Consider the following 15404-nt stretch of genomic DNA (forward strand, 5'->3'; position numbering starts at 1 on the left):
CAAAACATACTGGGAATGAAAAGATATTGCAGGAGTCCAGTCTTAAAGGGGCGTGGCCCTAAATATGTATAAAAAGAATTGTTAGTTAACTGTGTAATTCAGAACAGTCCTTAGTGAAGTGCGGTGCATTTTAACACTGTTTGTTTTTTGCCATTTAAAGTACAATCCATGCAGTGAAAGCCAGGGAGGAGTCAGTGTCAAAGGTCAAAGGTCACTGAGACATCCTAGAGTTTCCACTGCAGAGGGCCACCCAGTCTCCGTGCACCTGCATGCACGTCTCGGGCTCTTGCATTCCTTTCTCCTTTGACCTTTGACCCTTCTACACAGATTTTTCCAGACATTCAAACACTGGGATATTATCTTCTTGCACTTGTAGAACGCTCGTATTTCCTCCTGGTGCACCATGGTCTACGTTTCCTCAGCGTTCAGATTCAGTTTCACCAGTGGTGCGATGAAGCTTCTTGTTTTAGCCACAAATGAACTTTGGGCTTATTGGTAATTTGTCAAAGCATGTTCTTACATAAAATTGATGACATCTTTACATTTATTAATTTTGAGGATTGTATGTGTGTGTGTGTGTGTGTGTGTGTGTGTGTGTGCACTGGTGTGTGTGTGTGCACTGGTGTGTGTGTGTGGGAGTGTGTGTGTGTGTGTGTGTGTGTGTGTGTGTGCACTGGTGTGTGTGTGTGGGAGTGTGTCTGCATGTGTGTGTGTGTGTGCACGGGTGTGTGTGTGTGGGAGTGCGTGGGAGTGCGTGTGTGTGTGTGTGTGTGTGTGTGGGAGTGCGCGTGTGTGTGTGTGTGTGTGTGTGTGTGTGTGTGGGAGTGCGCGTGTGTGTGTGTGTGTGTGTGTGTGTGTGTGTGTGTATTTGCAGCTGTTGCTGGCCAGTTTGGCTCAGCTAGTGGGAGAGTGTAGGTTATGAGAGAGCTGTGGCCCATGGGAGAGTGCTGTAGACTTCCTCTGCCAAACGTCTCCAGCACCTTCCAAGCTCTTTCCAGTGGAACTAAAGTGCTGTGTGAGCGTTTCTGCACAGCTGCCTGTTCAAGGTCCGTTCGGGGAGGTGGTGCTGAGAGCCACAGCTGTACTGTCACCATCAGACTCACTTCAGCTTCCACCACATCAGAGGTCAAAGGGCCATGACAGGAAGCTTCAAATGGTCTCAGCAGCAAACCACAGAAGCATTTTGAACTCCCAGACACATTTTATTTAGAATTTTATATCAAACCATTGAATCTTTGAATCTTTTCATGACTGTATCTGTGTAGAAGTCTGTGAAAGTGAATTGTCCTTTTTCCATGTGTGGAAAGATGCTCCTCGTGGTGGATCACCATTGTTTGAAGCACCTGTGACACCTTCTGACCTTCTCATTGACATGAGAGTCACTAGACACCATGTGAGTGGCCTGCCTTCCAACCCATCAGAGACATAAACCCTGAAAGACAGCATAGATATGGGCTAACACATACTACATAGAGAAACAGTGGAAGGGTATAAGAGAGAGAGTAGGTCTGCATTTCATGGTGGGAGAGAGAGAGAGAGAGACCTAAAGAGAGGGAGGGAGGGAGACTCACAGAGAGAGAGACCTAGAGAGAGAGGGACCCCCACAGAGAGAGAGAGACCTATGGCGAGAGAGAGACCCACACAAAGAGACCAACACAGACTCACAAAGAGAGAAAAATACTGTGAGAATACCCATGGAGAGAAAGAGGAGAGAGAGAACATTTATTAAATAAGAACAGAAGTGTTTGGCTGTACAGGTTAAGCAGCTGGTTCTGGATTATGGGTTGGATTATAATGACTCCAGCAGACCTGCTGCAGTTGTGTTCGGACTGATCATACAACAGCAGGGAGTCCCGCACACACGCTACAGCAGGGAGTCCCGCACACACGCTACAGCAGTCCCGCACACACGCTACAACAGAGTCCTGCACACGCTACAGCGCAGAGTCCCGCACACACGCTACAGCGCAGAGAATCCCGCACACACGCTACAGCATAGAGTCCCACACACACCACAGCATTTCAGCTGCCAGAGTTTCGTTTCATTTAATCAACCATGCGCTGGGCAGTGAAGTGTGTTTGGGTGTGTGGGTGTGTATGGAGAACAGGTCTAGTGCTGTGTATGTGTGTGTGTGTGTGTGTGTCTGTGCATAATGGGTCTGGTGCCTTGTGGGTGGGTTGTTGGGGGTGTGTGTGTGTGTCTGTGGATAATGGGTCTGGTCCCTGGTGTGTGTGTGAGTGTGTGGTGTGTGTGTGTGTGTGTGTGTGCAGGCACGGACAGGTCAGCTTGCTTCCCTTATTTGATTCCTCCTGGATAAATGTCCTGCAGCGGGACAATAGACGCCTGTGTGTCTGAATAAGACACGCTCTGTTGAAACTGCTTGGAAAGATTCGGACTGTTGGCACCACCTGTGCACGAGTGTGCGTGTGCGTGTGCGTGTGCGTGTGCGTGTGCGTGTGTGTGTGTGTGTGTGTGTGTGTGTGTGTGTTTAGCCCTTAATTGCCTGCCATTCTGTGGAAACAGCAAAGTCAAAGCCAAGGAGGTGCATTCTGCTTACCACCAGCCTGGACAATGCTGAGGGCATTAGAACAAGGGGCCTTCCGCCCCAAGCCAAACGCCAGGCAGCCGGGGGTAGAAACACCTCCTCACACAGAGCACACCGCAGCACTGAGCAGAGCTCCGAGTAAACCCACCAATCACACGACAGGAGCCAGGGCCACTGGAGAAACAGAGCGGCCGTCCAACAGCAGATTACAGTGCGGCTTGGAGCGGCCGCCAGCTCCACCGTCTCTCCTGCCTCTTGACCACTCTTCTCACTCGTAGGTTCAGACCTTGTTATTTTCCTCTGAAAGGAATTCTTGAGTGTTTTTCTGTGGAGTGCTGCCTCCGTGAAGAACAGCTCTCTGCCTTCTGCGTCGGCCATAATCCCTGATTTCTTCCTTTCCTCTTGCACCTGTTAAGAGACGCGTGCATTATTGGCCGTGACCACGGGAGAGGTGCACCATGGGAGATTTCCTTGCTGACTCACTCGGGACTCTCGTTTCTCTCTCTTGAAATCCCAGAGAGTTTAAATGCTGGAGGTGAAGGCAGTCCGCGTGGACGAGGGCAGGAATGTCTCTTCCTGAAGGATCTCCAGGCACCAGAGGGAAGGAGAAGGGCCCTGGCTGCTGCCACTCAGACGCATGTCTGGATGGTGTTAGCATCCTGAACGCGAGCGTGGCGTGTTGTGGTTGCCGTGGGTACAATGCTGGAAGGCAGTATTCCGAGGTGCAGCACGTTCAGCACGCGGCCCTCCCGTCGTTTCATTAGGAGAGGAATTTACCGGAGGTTTAGGAGCTGTGTTGGCTTCAGGAGGGGTGAGTGAGGTGTGGTCCTGTCTGGTCCAGTGTGGCCCAGTATACAGTACCTGAATGTCCATTTATAATGTTAGATTTCAGGTCGAGAAAGAAACTTTGTACCTATTTACTCCGTTCTTTACACCACTCGTTAATCCGTTCTTTACACCACTTGTTAATCCATTCTTTACACCACTACTTATTCCGTTCTTAACACCATTACTTACTCCATTCTTTACACCACTCGTTAGTCTGTTCTTTACATCACTATTTATTCTGTTCTTTACACCACTCGTTATTCCGTTCTTTACGCCATTACTTACTCCATTCTTTACACCACTCATTAGTCCGTTCTTTACATCACTATTTATTCTGTTCTTTATGTCATTACTTACTCCGTTCTTTACATCACTCATTAAGTAGTTCTTTATACCACTGTTTACTTCGTTCTTTACACCACTATTTATTCTGTTCTTTACACCACTCATTAATCCATCCTTTACACCATTCGTTAATCCATTCTTTACACCACTACTTATTCCGTTCTTAACACCATTACTTACTCCGTACTTGACACCACTCATTAGTCCGTTCTTTACATCACTATTTATTCTATTCTTTACACCACTCGTTAATCTGTTCTTTACATCACTATTTATTCCATTCTTTACACCACTCGTTGTTAGTCCATTCTTTACATCACAATTTATTCTGTTCTTTACACCACTCATTAATCCGTGCTTTACACCACTCGTTAGTCCGTTTTCTACACCACTGTTTACTCTGTTCTTTACATCACTCATTAATCTGTTCTTTACATCACTGTTTTCTTCGTTCTTTACACCACTCGTTAATCCATTCTTTACACCACTCGTTAATCCATTCTTTACACCACTTGTTACTCTGTTCTTTACATCACTCATTAATCCATTCTTTACACCACTGTTTACATCGTTCTTTACACCACTCGTTACTCTGTTCATTACATCACTCATTAATCCATTCTTTATATCACTGTTTACTTCATTCTTTACATCATTTATTACTCTGATCTTCTTTACTGAGACATGAGCCCCTCTGACTGAGAATCACACTTTCTCACTTTTGCTTTTTATCTGGAAACGTATTAAACATCCGTATTTCCCGGGACATGTCCGTATTTCATGTCCTGTCCCGGGCGTCCCGGGATATTTTTTAAAACTGTGGGAAATGTCCTGGTTTTTAAATTACGTTAATCGGGCCATTAATTCTACAGGCACTAGGACCCTGAGCACGGCGCTGTATGACACAGAATCCCTGAGCCTCATCAGTTGAGCCTCATCATACTCGGAGAACCAACAACTTACGTACGTGGTAGAGAGAGGTGGTAATGCTAACCTGGTAGAGGGAGGTGGTAATGCTAATCTGGTAGAGGGAGGTGCTAATGCTAACCTGGTAGAGGAGGTAGAGAGAGGTGGTAATGCTAATCTGGTAGAGCAGGTAGAGAGAGGTGGTAATGCTAACCTGGTAGAGCAGGTAGAGAGAGGTGCTAATGGTAATCTATTCTTCTGAGGGAGCACACAAACTGTTGTTCAGATTCATGATTAATGTGTTAATATACAAATATATAATATTGACCTGAATAATAGCTAAATAATGTGTTGGTCTTCTAAAAGGTTCATAGAAGTTGTGATTAAAAACATTTGATTAGCCTGCTGTTTTCTTCTGCTGTCCTGTGCTACATAACCATCTAGTGGCAAAAACCTGTAGAAATATGTTTCTAACTGTGACTTTGACTGATCTGGTAATGATAATGGATTGAGTATTGAGTATATTCACCATGTTGTCACTAAGATCTTTCTGCAGACATTACTGACACTCTGACCTCTAGACAACTTCAGGCGTATGTGCAGAACAAATGTTCAGATGAATATTTACATTTCTGTTGTACTGCTGGAGCGTGTAACCCCCCCAAACCACTAAAGTGTCCCCGTCCCGCCCCCTGAACCACTAAAGTGTCCCTGTTCCACCCCCAAACCACTAAAGTGTCCCCGTCCCGTCCCCTGAACCACTAAAGTGTCCCCGTCCCGTCCCCTGAACCACTAAAGTGTCCCTGTCCCACCCCCAAACCACTAAAGTGTCCCTGTCCCACCCCCGAACCACTAAGGTGTCCCCGTCCCGTCCCCTGAACCACTAAAGTGTCCCTGTCCCACCCCCAAACCACTAAAGTGTCCCTGTCCCACCCCCAAACCACTAAGGTGTCCCCGTCCCGTCCCCTGAACCACTAAAGTGTCCCTGTCCCACCCCCAAACCACTAAAGTGTCCCCGTCCCGTCCCCTGAACCACTAAAGTGTCCCCGTCCCGTCCCCTGAACCACTAAAGTGTCCCCGTCCCGTCCCCTGAACCACTAAAGTGTCCCTGTCCTGTCCCCTGAACCACTAAAGTGTCCCTGTCCCACCCCCAAACCACTAAAGTGTCCCCGTCCCGTCCCCTGAACCACTAAAGTGTCCCTGTCCCACCCCCAAACCACTAAAGTGTCCCCGTCCCGTCCCCTGAACCACTAAAGTGTCCCCTTACCCTGAACCATCCTCCTCCCCATCCCAGCTTGGTGTCTCTGGTGTCTCCGATGTGATGTACATCTCCCGTTTCAGGCATTTTCGGTCAGAAGCTGGAGGAGACGGTGCGCTACGAGCGTCGCTATGGCAACAAGATGGCGCCCATGTTGGTGGAGCAGTGCGTGGACTTCATCAGGCGCTGGGGTCTTCAGGAGGAGGGTCTCTTCCGCCTGCCCGGACAGGCCAACCTCGTCAAGGAGCTCCAGGACGCCTTTGACTGCGGAGAGAAGCCGGCGTTCGATAGGTGGGCACAGCGCTGACCCCCTGTGCTGACCCCTTAACACTGACCCCCTAACGTTGACCCCTTAACACGGTCATTGTGAACAGTGTTCTGCAGAGCTGCCCTGCTCCTGCCCCGATGATCTACTGCCCCGCAGCGTTTAGTGGCCTCCACCCTCCTGTCTTTGATTAGCTGAGTCAGGCACATTAGACTAGGGTGAAATGAAACCTCCCAGAGCACCTGGGTTTCAGGACCTGTGATGAACACCTGCATGTTCTACAGCGCTGGTCCTTAATCCCAGCCCACGGCACCTTCAAGTACTGATCCATCTCACCAGGGCAACGCTATACCCTTAAAGAACTTTGCTAGTCACCACAGCTGTTGAGATTTTATTTTAAACCCCTTAAAGGGGGAAGGAGGATTTTAAATGCTTCTAAACGTTGATGAAGCATCTCTGTCTGAAATGTGCTGTTCCCCTGGAAACCTCAGCACAGTGCAGATACCCCTTTGTGTGTGTGTGTGTGCGTGTGTGTGTGTGTGTGCTCACATACCACTGATCTATAGTTTACGTCTTTACTGTAGATCAATGTAGAGAAAAGTGCCAACAAATCAGTGGCCAGTTTATGTACAGCTGTTTTGATTGGCTGGTAGATTTAGAGGTACAGCTGTTTTGATTGGCTGGTAGATTTAGAGGTATATCCTTCCCTCCCATTGTGAGTCACTGAGCATTTTATGCTTTTGAAAGTAACCGTCCCAGCACCGTCAGTAGTATCATCTTTATAGAGAGTGGACCCAGAGTTTGTTCCCGGAACCAGTTCTCTCTGGACTGATCTAAGCGTCTTGGGGAAATCCGGGCTGTGACTGCATCATGAACAGGACTCATATTTAGACCCTGTGGAGACGCCACTGACGGAGAAGCAATAATGATGGTGTTGAGAAACACGGAGCATTCGTTATTGTGTGTGTGTGTGTGTGTGTGTGTGTGTGTGTGTGTGTGTGTGTGTGTGTGTGTGTGAGAACATGTGGCACTGCAAAAGGCATGAATCCTTTGTTTTTGAGTGAAGGACATTTATGTAAGAGCATGCGCACTTGTACGTAGCGCACACACACACACACACACACACACACATGCAACATCTACACAGAGACAGTGTAATAACAAATTGGACACCTCCAACAACTCCAACAATCAGTCTGGAGTAAGGACAGACAGGTGACGGGCAGCCAGGACCCGAGGGGCTGTCCACACAGTGCCTGCGTGAGAAGATGAGGTGCACAGTCACGCTCAGACCCAAAAGCCTGTCCGCTCAGAACCGCTCTCACTGTTGACCGAGTGGCTATTCAAAGAAACATCTGCTGGGGGTGGTGTCCCCATCCTGAGCGGTGGAGGTGGACGTGTCCTCGTGGGTTTGTATCATGGTGTGGCCTCCACCCTAGTGGTTTGGTGATGTCTTCTGAAGTGTGCTCACTGATGGCATGTGCACCGAGCCCGGGGGAAAGTTATTTTTTATTTTAAGGTATGTTTTATTTGTAGAAATGTTTTCATGTGGATTTAGAATTAAAATATAAATGTGCAACCCTATCCAGTCCTCGCCATTCTTGCATGTATTCTGACACTCTCTCTCTCTCTCTCTCTCTCGCTCTCATTTTTGTGTCTTTTTTTTATATCATAACTCATAGCTGTGTTATTTTGGTTCGTTATCTAGTATGACCTGTATTCCTAGCACATGATTTATTAACATGTTAAATCTCTCTCTCTCTCTCTCTTTCTCTCTCTCTCTCTCTCTCTCTCTCTCTCTCTCTCTCTCTCTCTCTCTCTCTCTCTCTGCAGTACCACAGATGTCCACACGGTGGCGTCCTTGCTGAAACTATACCTGCGGGAGCTTCCAGAGCCAGTTATCCCCTTCAGCAAGTATGAGGAGTTCTTGGCCTGCACAAAACTGCTCAGCAAGGAGCAGGAGGAGGTAAGTCTGCTTCACTTTACTGCTGCACCACGCCAAAACTCTTTATCACTGGGAACGTGACTGTACAGAACAGTGTCTTGACCTCCAGATGTTTACATTTCATATATACATTTGTGTTTATTGATGCTATTACTGCCACACGTGAACTAAAACACAGTAGCAATCCAACCGTCACTTCTCTACTCTCCTGTCCATAATTCCTGTCATCCTTCTCTCTCTCTCTCTCTCTCTCTCTCTCTCTCTCTCTCTCTCTCTCTCTCTCTCTCTCTCTCTCTCTCTCTCTCTCGTCTTCACACTGCTCTCCCCACTGCAGTTCCTTTTTACTGTTTCTCCCCTCTATCTCTCTCTCTCCCCTCTCCCCCCTCTGTCTCTCTATCCCTCTGTCTCTCTCCCTCTCTCCTTCACCCCCTCTCTTGTGGATAACAGTATATGACTCACTGTATCTTCCTCAAAGAGGCTCTCCTTCTCTCTGCGCTCTGAGGTTACAGCTCTGGAATGATGATGGTCCACCCTGCAGATGCCTTCAGCCTTCATGACCGCGTGTGATTTACCGCCGTTACCCTGAGCCCAGAGAGACAGAGAGAGACAGAGAGAGACAGAGAGAGAGACAGAGAGAGACAGAGAGAGAGAGAGAGAGAGAGAGAGAGAGAGACAGACAGACAGACAGACAGACAGAGCACTAGAGTGTTAAAGTGAGAGAAAGGGTTTGGGTACACACAGGACTCTTGGGGAAATACATATTGATCACAGCAAGGACAATCCAACATGCAAGAGTTGATTAAAGCTGCATTATTGATCGTTGTTTTTCTTGTTAAATCGACTTGATAAATGACACAGACGTTAATAATGGAATGAAAAAGTTTCATATTAAGTCTTTAGTTCTATTAGCTGGAGTAGAAGCAGATTTATTCTGTCATTCTCGCTGTGCACGTTGGACCTTTGTCAGAATATTGAGAAGCACCAGATCCGTGTCCGTAGTGATGCAGACGACCAGCTGTATAACTGCAGTGCCAGATGTTACACCTGTGACCTGCTCATCTCTGTACATCACGGTTAGCGTCACATGATGTAGAGCAGGCGGAAGAAGAAGGTGCATGAGATAAAACTAACATGAGAGATAAAACTAACATGAGAGATAAAACAAACGAGAGAGATAAAACTAACATGAGAGATAAAACTAACATGAGAGATAAAACTAACATGAGAGATAAAACTAACATGAGAGATAAAACTAACATGAGAGATAAAACTAACGAGAGATCTCGGGGTCATTCTGCACTCTGACTAAACTCTTCAACCATATGAATGATAAGACTAAATTTGTATTCTGTAAGGAGCACTTACTAGTAATAAGACTAAAGGTTTAGGCAGCAAACAGGCAGTTGTATCTACAGCAAACAAACTGCAGCACGAACACAGACTAGAAGAGGGTCAGAGGGTCAGAGGGCAGAGGGCATCACGCCACCACCGCCTGCTGCTTCCTCCTCAATCAACTCTGCGGTTTCCTCCTAGTTCCTAAACCTCGTGATGCTTCAGCACCGTTGTACGTCTCCGAGTGCCTGATAGATTCTGCACCAAATCATGTTTAAGATCGTCTAGCGTTTGCCTTCTCCATATTTCACAGATGAATCTTCACAGAGCCGAGAGGCAGTATTCTGCTCTTATGGGGTGTATTACCAGTGTTATTAACATTATGGAGTGTATTACCAGTGTTATTAACATTATGGAGTGTATTACCAGTGTTATTAACATTATGGAGTATTACCAGTGTTATTAACATTATGGAGTGTATTACCAGTGTTATTAACATTATGGAGTGTATTACCAGTGTTATTAACATTATGGAGTGTATTACCAGTGTTATTAACATTATGGAGTATTACCAGTGTTATTAACATTATGGAGTATTACCAGTGTTATTAACATTATGGAGTGTATTACCAGTGTTATTAACATTATGGAGTGTATTACCAGTGTTATTAACATTATGGAGTGTATTACCAGTGTTATTAACATTATGGAGTGTATTACCAGTGTTATTAACATTATGGAGTGTATTACCAGTGTTATTAACATTATGGAGTATTACCAGTGTTATTAACATTATGGAGTATTACCAGTGTTATTAACATTATGGAGTGTATTACCAGTGTTATTAACATTATGGAGTGTATTACCAATGTTATTAACATTATGGAGTGTATTACCAGTGTTATTAACATTATGGAGTATTACCAGTGTTATTAACATTATGGAGTATTACCAGTGTTATTAACATTATGGAGTATTACCAGTGTTATTAACATTATGGAGTGTATTACCAGTGTTATTAACATTATGGAGTATTACCAGTGTTATTAACATTATGGAGTATTACCAGTGTTATTAACATTATGGAGTGTATTACCAGTGTTATTAACATTATGGAGTGTATTACCAGTGTTATTAACATTATGGAGTGTATTACCAGTGTTATTAACATTATGGAGTGTATTACCAGTGTTATTAACATTATGGAGTATTACCAGTGTTATTAACATTATGGAGTGTATTACCAGTGTTATTAACATTATGGAGTGTATTACCAGTGTTATTAACATTATGGAGTGTATTACCAGTGTTACTAACATAACATTCATCAGCTTTATTACATGGCCACATTTGAGCTGTTATTAGTACATATAATATATATCCCCATATTTGATCTATTATTAATATAATATATTTATATTTATGCCACTTCTTCTGCCATTGATTTTCTTTGGTGATTTCTTTATTTTTTTTACTTTTTCTCCCCATTTTTTTTTTATTTGTATGTTGTATTGAAAATCACTTTTTCAGATATTACACATTTCAGTGTATGAAAGGTGCTATACAAATGCATTTGATTTATATTTATATTGTGGAGCAGTTTTATGCTAATGAATCAAGTTCATTTTAAATCAGTTCAACCTCAGCATTTTGTTAAACATAGTTCTCTCTGTCTCTTTCTGTGTTTCTGAATCTCTCTTCCCAGGGAATGAAGGAATTAAGAAGACAAGTCCAAAGTCTGCCTCTAGTCAACTACAATCTGCTGATGTACATTTGCAGGTAATAAATCTCAGAAGATAACAGTGATGTCAGTGTTTATTTATGTGTTTATTTATGTATAACGGCATAAACGTTTTACTGGCATGCTTATCCTCACTACCACACCACACGTTCCTCTCGTGTCTCCAGGACACCAGTGTTCCTCTCGTGTCTTCTTCACAGCAGCTGTGTCTCCTGCAGGTTCCTGGATGAGGTGCAGTCTCACTCGGGCATCAATAAGATGAGCGTGCAGAATTTAGCCACCGTCTTCGGCCCCAACATCCTGCGTCCCAAAGTGGAGGATCCGGTGGCCATAATGGAGGGTGAGGTTGTGGAGGGTGTGGGTCTGTGTGTGTGTGGGTGTGTGTGTGTGTGTCCGTGTTCTAATCCTGGCGCTGTGTTCGACAGGTGCGGTCCTGGTTCAGCAACTCATGGCGGTTCTGATCGGTCAGCACGCCGTCCTGTTCCCCGCGGACCACGAGAGTCCTGCCGCTCCAGAACTCGGCAACAACAACAACGACGACTCGCCGAAGCGGCCGACGGCCAACCAGCTCCAGAACCGCGAGAACAACAACGCGGCGCCCGGCTGTCAGTGCACCTGGGACGCGCCCGGCTCACCCGGACGGGCCGCCCAGGACAACGGCTCGCCCCGCTCGGGCAGCCCCCGCAACGGACCTGCCGCGGGGCGCTTCGAGCCCTGCAGCCCGCCCCTGCTGGTGAAGAAGAACCCGGCGTTCAGCAAAGGCAGCGGTATCGTCACCAACGGCTCCTTCAGCTCCTCGTCTTCATCGTCGCCCTCGGTGGACGTCGGTCAGGACAAGAACCAGGCGCTGACCCGCCGCCAGGGGGCGCTAAAAGGCCCCGGCACCAAGATGGGCGTGCAGAATGGGGGCGTGCGGATGGGCGTGTCCAGCACCGACGTGGTTAACGGGACACTTAACGGGCGTAACGGGCTGTGGTCTCCGCCCGGCTACGTGACACTGCGGGAGGGAAAGGGGCGGGACGGCGAGCAGCACCAACAGCACCGCCTCTCCACCTATGACAATGTGCAGGTGGGCGGCGGCCAGCAGACGGTGGGCGGCGGCCAGCAGACGGTGGGCGGCGGCCAGCCCGCCCCCTGCAGCAGCAGCGATGACAAGCAGAGTGTGGACAGCGCCACCTGGTCCACGTCGTCCTGCGAGATCTCGCTCCCGGACAACTCCACGTCCTGCCGCTCGTCCACCACCACCTGTCCCGAGCAGGACTTCTACGCGGCCGGGCTGGAGGACGCGCTACTGGACGGCACCGCCGCCCACGACAGCAGCGGGACAGAGCGCCACGACAGCAATGGAGGAGGAGGAGGAGGAGGAGGAAGAGGGAGCAGGGGGACGAGCAGCAGCGAGAACAGCGAGGCAGCGTTTCCGCTCAGCAACGGCACCAGCAACCACAGCGCCCTCTACAGTCTGGTGGCCAGTCTCAAACAGGAGATGCTCAAACAGAAGACCGACTATGAGGGCAGGATTAAGAGGTGAGAGACCCACAACACACCAGTGTGTGTAAGAGACCCACAACACACCAGTGTGTGTAAGAGACGCACAACACACCAGTGTGTGTGAGAGACCCACAACACACCAGTGTGTGTGAGAGACCCACAACACACCAGTGTGTGTGAGAGACGCACAACTCCACACCAGTGTGTGTAAGAGACGCACAACTCCACACCAGTGTGTGTAAGAGACGCACAACTCCACACCAGTGTGTGTAAGAGACGCACAACTCTACACCAGTGTGTGTAAGACGCACAACTCTACACCAGTGTGTGTTATTGATTATATTTTGAGGTGTTTTGTGGTAGGTAGCAAGTGGTTGAAAAATCAAAATTGTGAATTAACTCGACAAGAGAAGTTTGTCTTGGGCAAATCACAACAGGAGGAGAGAACATTACGCACATTAGTGATGAGACAACTTCACTTATGTCCGATTATTATTATCTGATTATCTAACCACCTCTGTGTGTGTGTGTGTGTGTGTGTGTGTGTGTGTGTGTGTGTGTGTGTGTGTGTGTGTGTGTGTGTGTGTGTGTGTGTGTATGTGTGTGTGTGTGTGTGTGGTGCTGTAGTCTGGAGCACCGTAACCTGGAGCTGGAGGCTGAGATGGTGAGAGTACATGAGGATCTAGAACAGGAGCGTAAGAAGTTCACCATGGTGGAGATCAAACTGCGTAACGCAGAACGTGCCAAGGACGATGCGGAGAAACGTAACGACATGCTGCAGAAAGAGATGGAGCAGTTCTTCTCCACCTTCGGTGATCTGACCTCTGACCCTCGCCGCCCAGACAGAACCAATAGCATCTGGATCCAGTGAGTGGGGGGGGTTGGAGGGGGTGGGACTGGACCATACCATTTCATAATAAGTAGGGAGGAACAGTACGGAGACACTTTTGCAGTGCATCGTGTTTGAACTGTACACCTTTATGAGCCTAATATCAGCTTTGCTATGTTACGGCTGTGTTTGGACCCAAATGTTACTGAGCGTGTCACTGAGTGAAGCCGTAAGCCAAATGTCAAAAATGGACCCTTAAATTTGGGGGATATATTAAAATTCTGCCATTTGGATCCAATGAAAAGGGGCAACCTGACTGTACCATTTAGATCCAATGAAAGGGGAGAACAGGACTGTACCATATGGATCCCAGAAAGATGGAAAGTGGGTGTTGAAAGTATTTTAAACAGCAGTTTTATAGGGATGTTTGTATGCAGGCAGCTGAGCATGTTGCACTGAGGGTTGATGCGTCTTCTAGCAGTCCTGCGTGATGGAGGACGGTGAACGAACCAACGATGTCACTTCCTTCTTTGTGATCTAACCAAATATGTCCTTGCTCTTTATCTCGTCCGTTACGTGTTCTTATGTATTCTCTGTATATAAAGCAAAGTAATGTTTAGGCAAAAACAGTGTATGTATAAAAAGCAAACTAAGATATTTTAATGTATGGTAAATATTTAAACTGAGAATGATCCACGTTTGACATTTTGTTTTTATACCGAGGTTCTACCTTGCACTTAGCTTCCCGTCGTCGTCGCCGTTGTCGTTGTTATTGTCATTAAGGTACTGAACCACAATTTGTGCCACAGATGTTTATGCCAGAGTCCATTTCCACTTTAATCACTGGGTCCGAGATGAATTCACCTACACTAAAATGAAGCCTCATGACCAGACGCAAACAGACTTGTAAATATTTGACATGACTATAAATATTTTTTGTTGCAACTGCGGGGCACAACGCTGCAACCCATCCTGCTTCATGCTGATTGGCTGCTTGACCATCCTGCTTCATGCCGATTCGTCCCACTCCTCATCCTGCTCCACGCTGATTCACCCTCATCCGCTTCTTGCTGTTTGCTGATTGGTTCACATCCTTCCCAATCTTGACTCACTCTCATCCTCCTCGCCTTCAGCATGCTACATGCTGATTCGCTCTCATCCTGAACCTGGTCTGTGTTGATTCGCTCTCATCCTTAACCTGCTACGTGCTGATTCGCTCTCATCCTTAACCTGCTACGTGCTGATTCGCTCTCATCCTGAACCTGCTACGTGCTGATTCGCTCTCATCCTGAACCTGGTCTGTGTTGATTCGCTCTCATCCTTAACCTGCTACGTGCTGATTCGCTCTCATCCTGAACCTGGTCTGTGTTGATTCGCTCTCATCTTTAACCTGCTACGTGCTGATTCGCTCTCATCCTTAACCTGGTCTGTGCTGATTCGCTCTCAGCAACCAACTGTGGCCCAAACCATCAAAATAGATGAAGTTGTAACTGTGAAGTAATGATCACATTGAGTACCGAACAGAGAAACTAAAAACCACACTGGGGGCAATTGGATCAGTTTGAACATCATCTTTGTGGATCTCCACAGTCTTCCTTGTCTGAAGATTGAGTTCTTTCTCAGTGTTTATTGAGTCTACTGTAAAATGAAAATTAAATTATGTGACCTCATTTAAATTTGACTGATTTGTTTTTATTTGTTTTTAAAGCCGAACTGTTGTGTTTATCGTGTGCCTTGTTGACTGGGTTCAGGTTCAAGGGTCAGGCCACACCAGACAGAGGCAGTGGCTGGCCGTGTGGTTGCATGAAGAAAATTAAAGTTTGCCAGAAGGATGTAGAAAAAAAATATTACAGGCATCGGCCTAATTTCACAGAAGTCATATACAATGAGTAATTTTTGCAGCATTTAATATTTACACTTT

At 46.7% G+C, this 15404-nt stretch overlaps 1 protein-coding gene across 8 annotated transcripts in view; it reads left to right on the forward strand.

The window, feature by feature from the left end:
* The window catches only part of arhgap24 (Rho GTPase activating protein 24), a 129650-nt gene extending 114497 nt beyond the window's left edge, over positions 1-15153 (forward strand). For all 8 annotated transcript variants that reach the window (XM_076988933.1, XM_076988939.1, XM_076988938.1 and 5 more), the window contains 6 exons: positions 5967-6174; positions 7982-8114; positions 11131-11204; positions 11385-11506; positions 11592-12690; positions 13282-15153. In XM_076988933.1, coding sequence (XP_076845048.1) covers positions 5967-6174; positions 7982-8114; positions 11131-11204; positions 11385-11506; positions 11592-12690; positions 13282-13525 — 1880 coding nt within the window. In that variant the 3' untranslated portion in view covers positions 13526-15153. The remainder of the gene's footprint in view (positions 1-5966; positions 6175-7981; positions 8115-11130; positions 11205-11384; positions 11507-11591; positions 12691-13281) is intronic.
* The last annotated feature ends 251 nt before the right edge of the window (positions 15154-15404 follow it).

Source organism: Brachyhypopomus gauderio, unplaced genomic scaffold (genome assembly GCF_052324685.1).
Source record: "Brachyhypopomus gauderio isolate BG-103 unplaced genomic scaffold, BGAUD_0.2 sc64, whole genome shotgun sequence".
Classification (NCBI taxonomy): domain Eukaryota; kingdom Metazoa; phylum Chordata; class Actinopteri; order Gymnotiformes; family Hypopomidae; genus Brachyhypopomus; species Brachyhypopomus gauderio.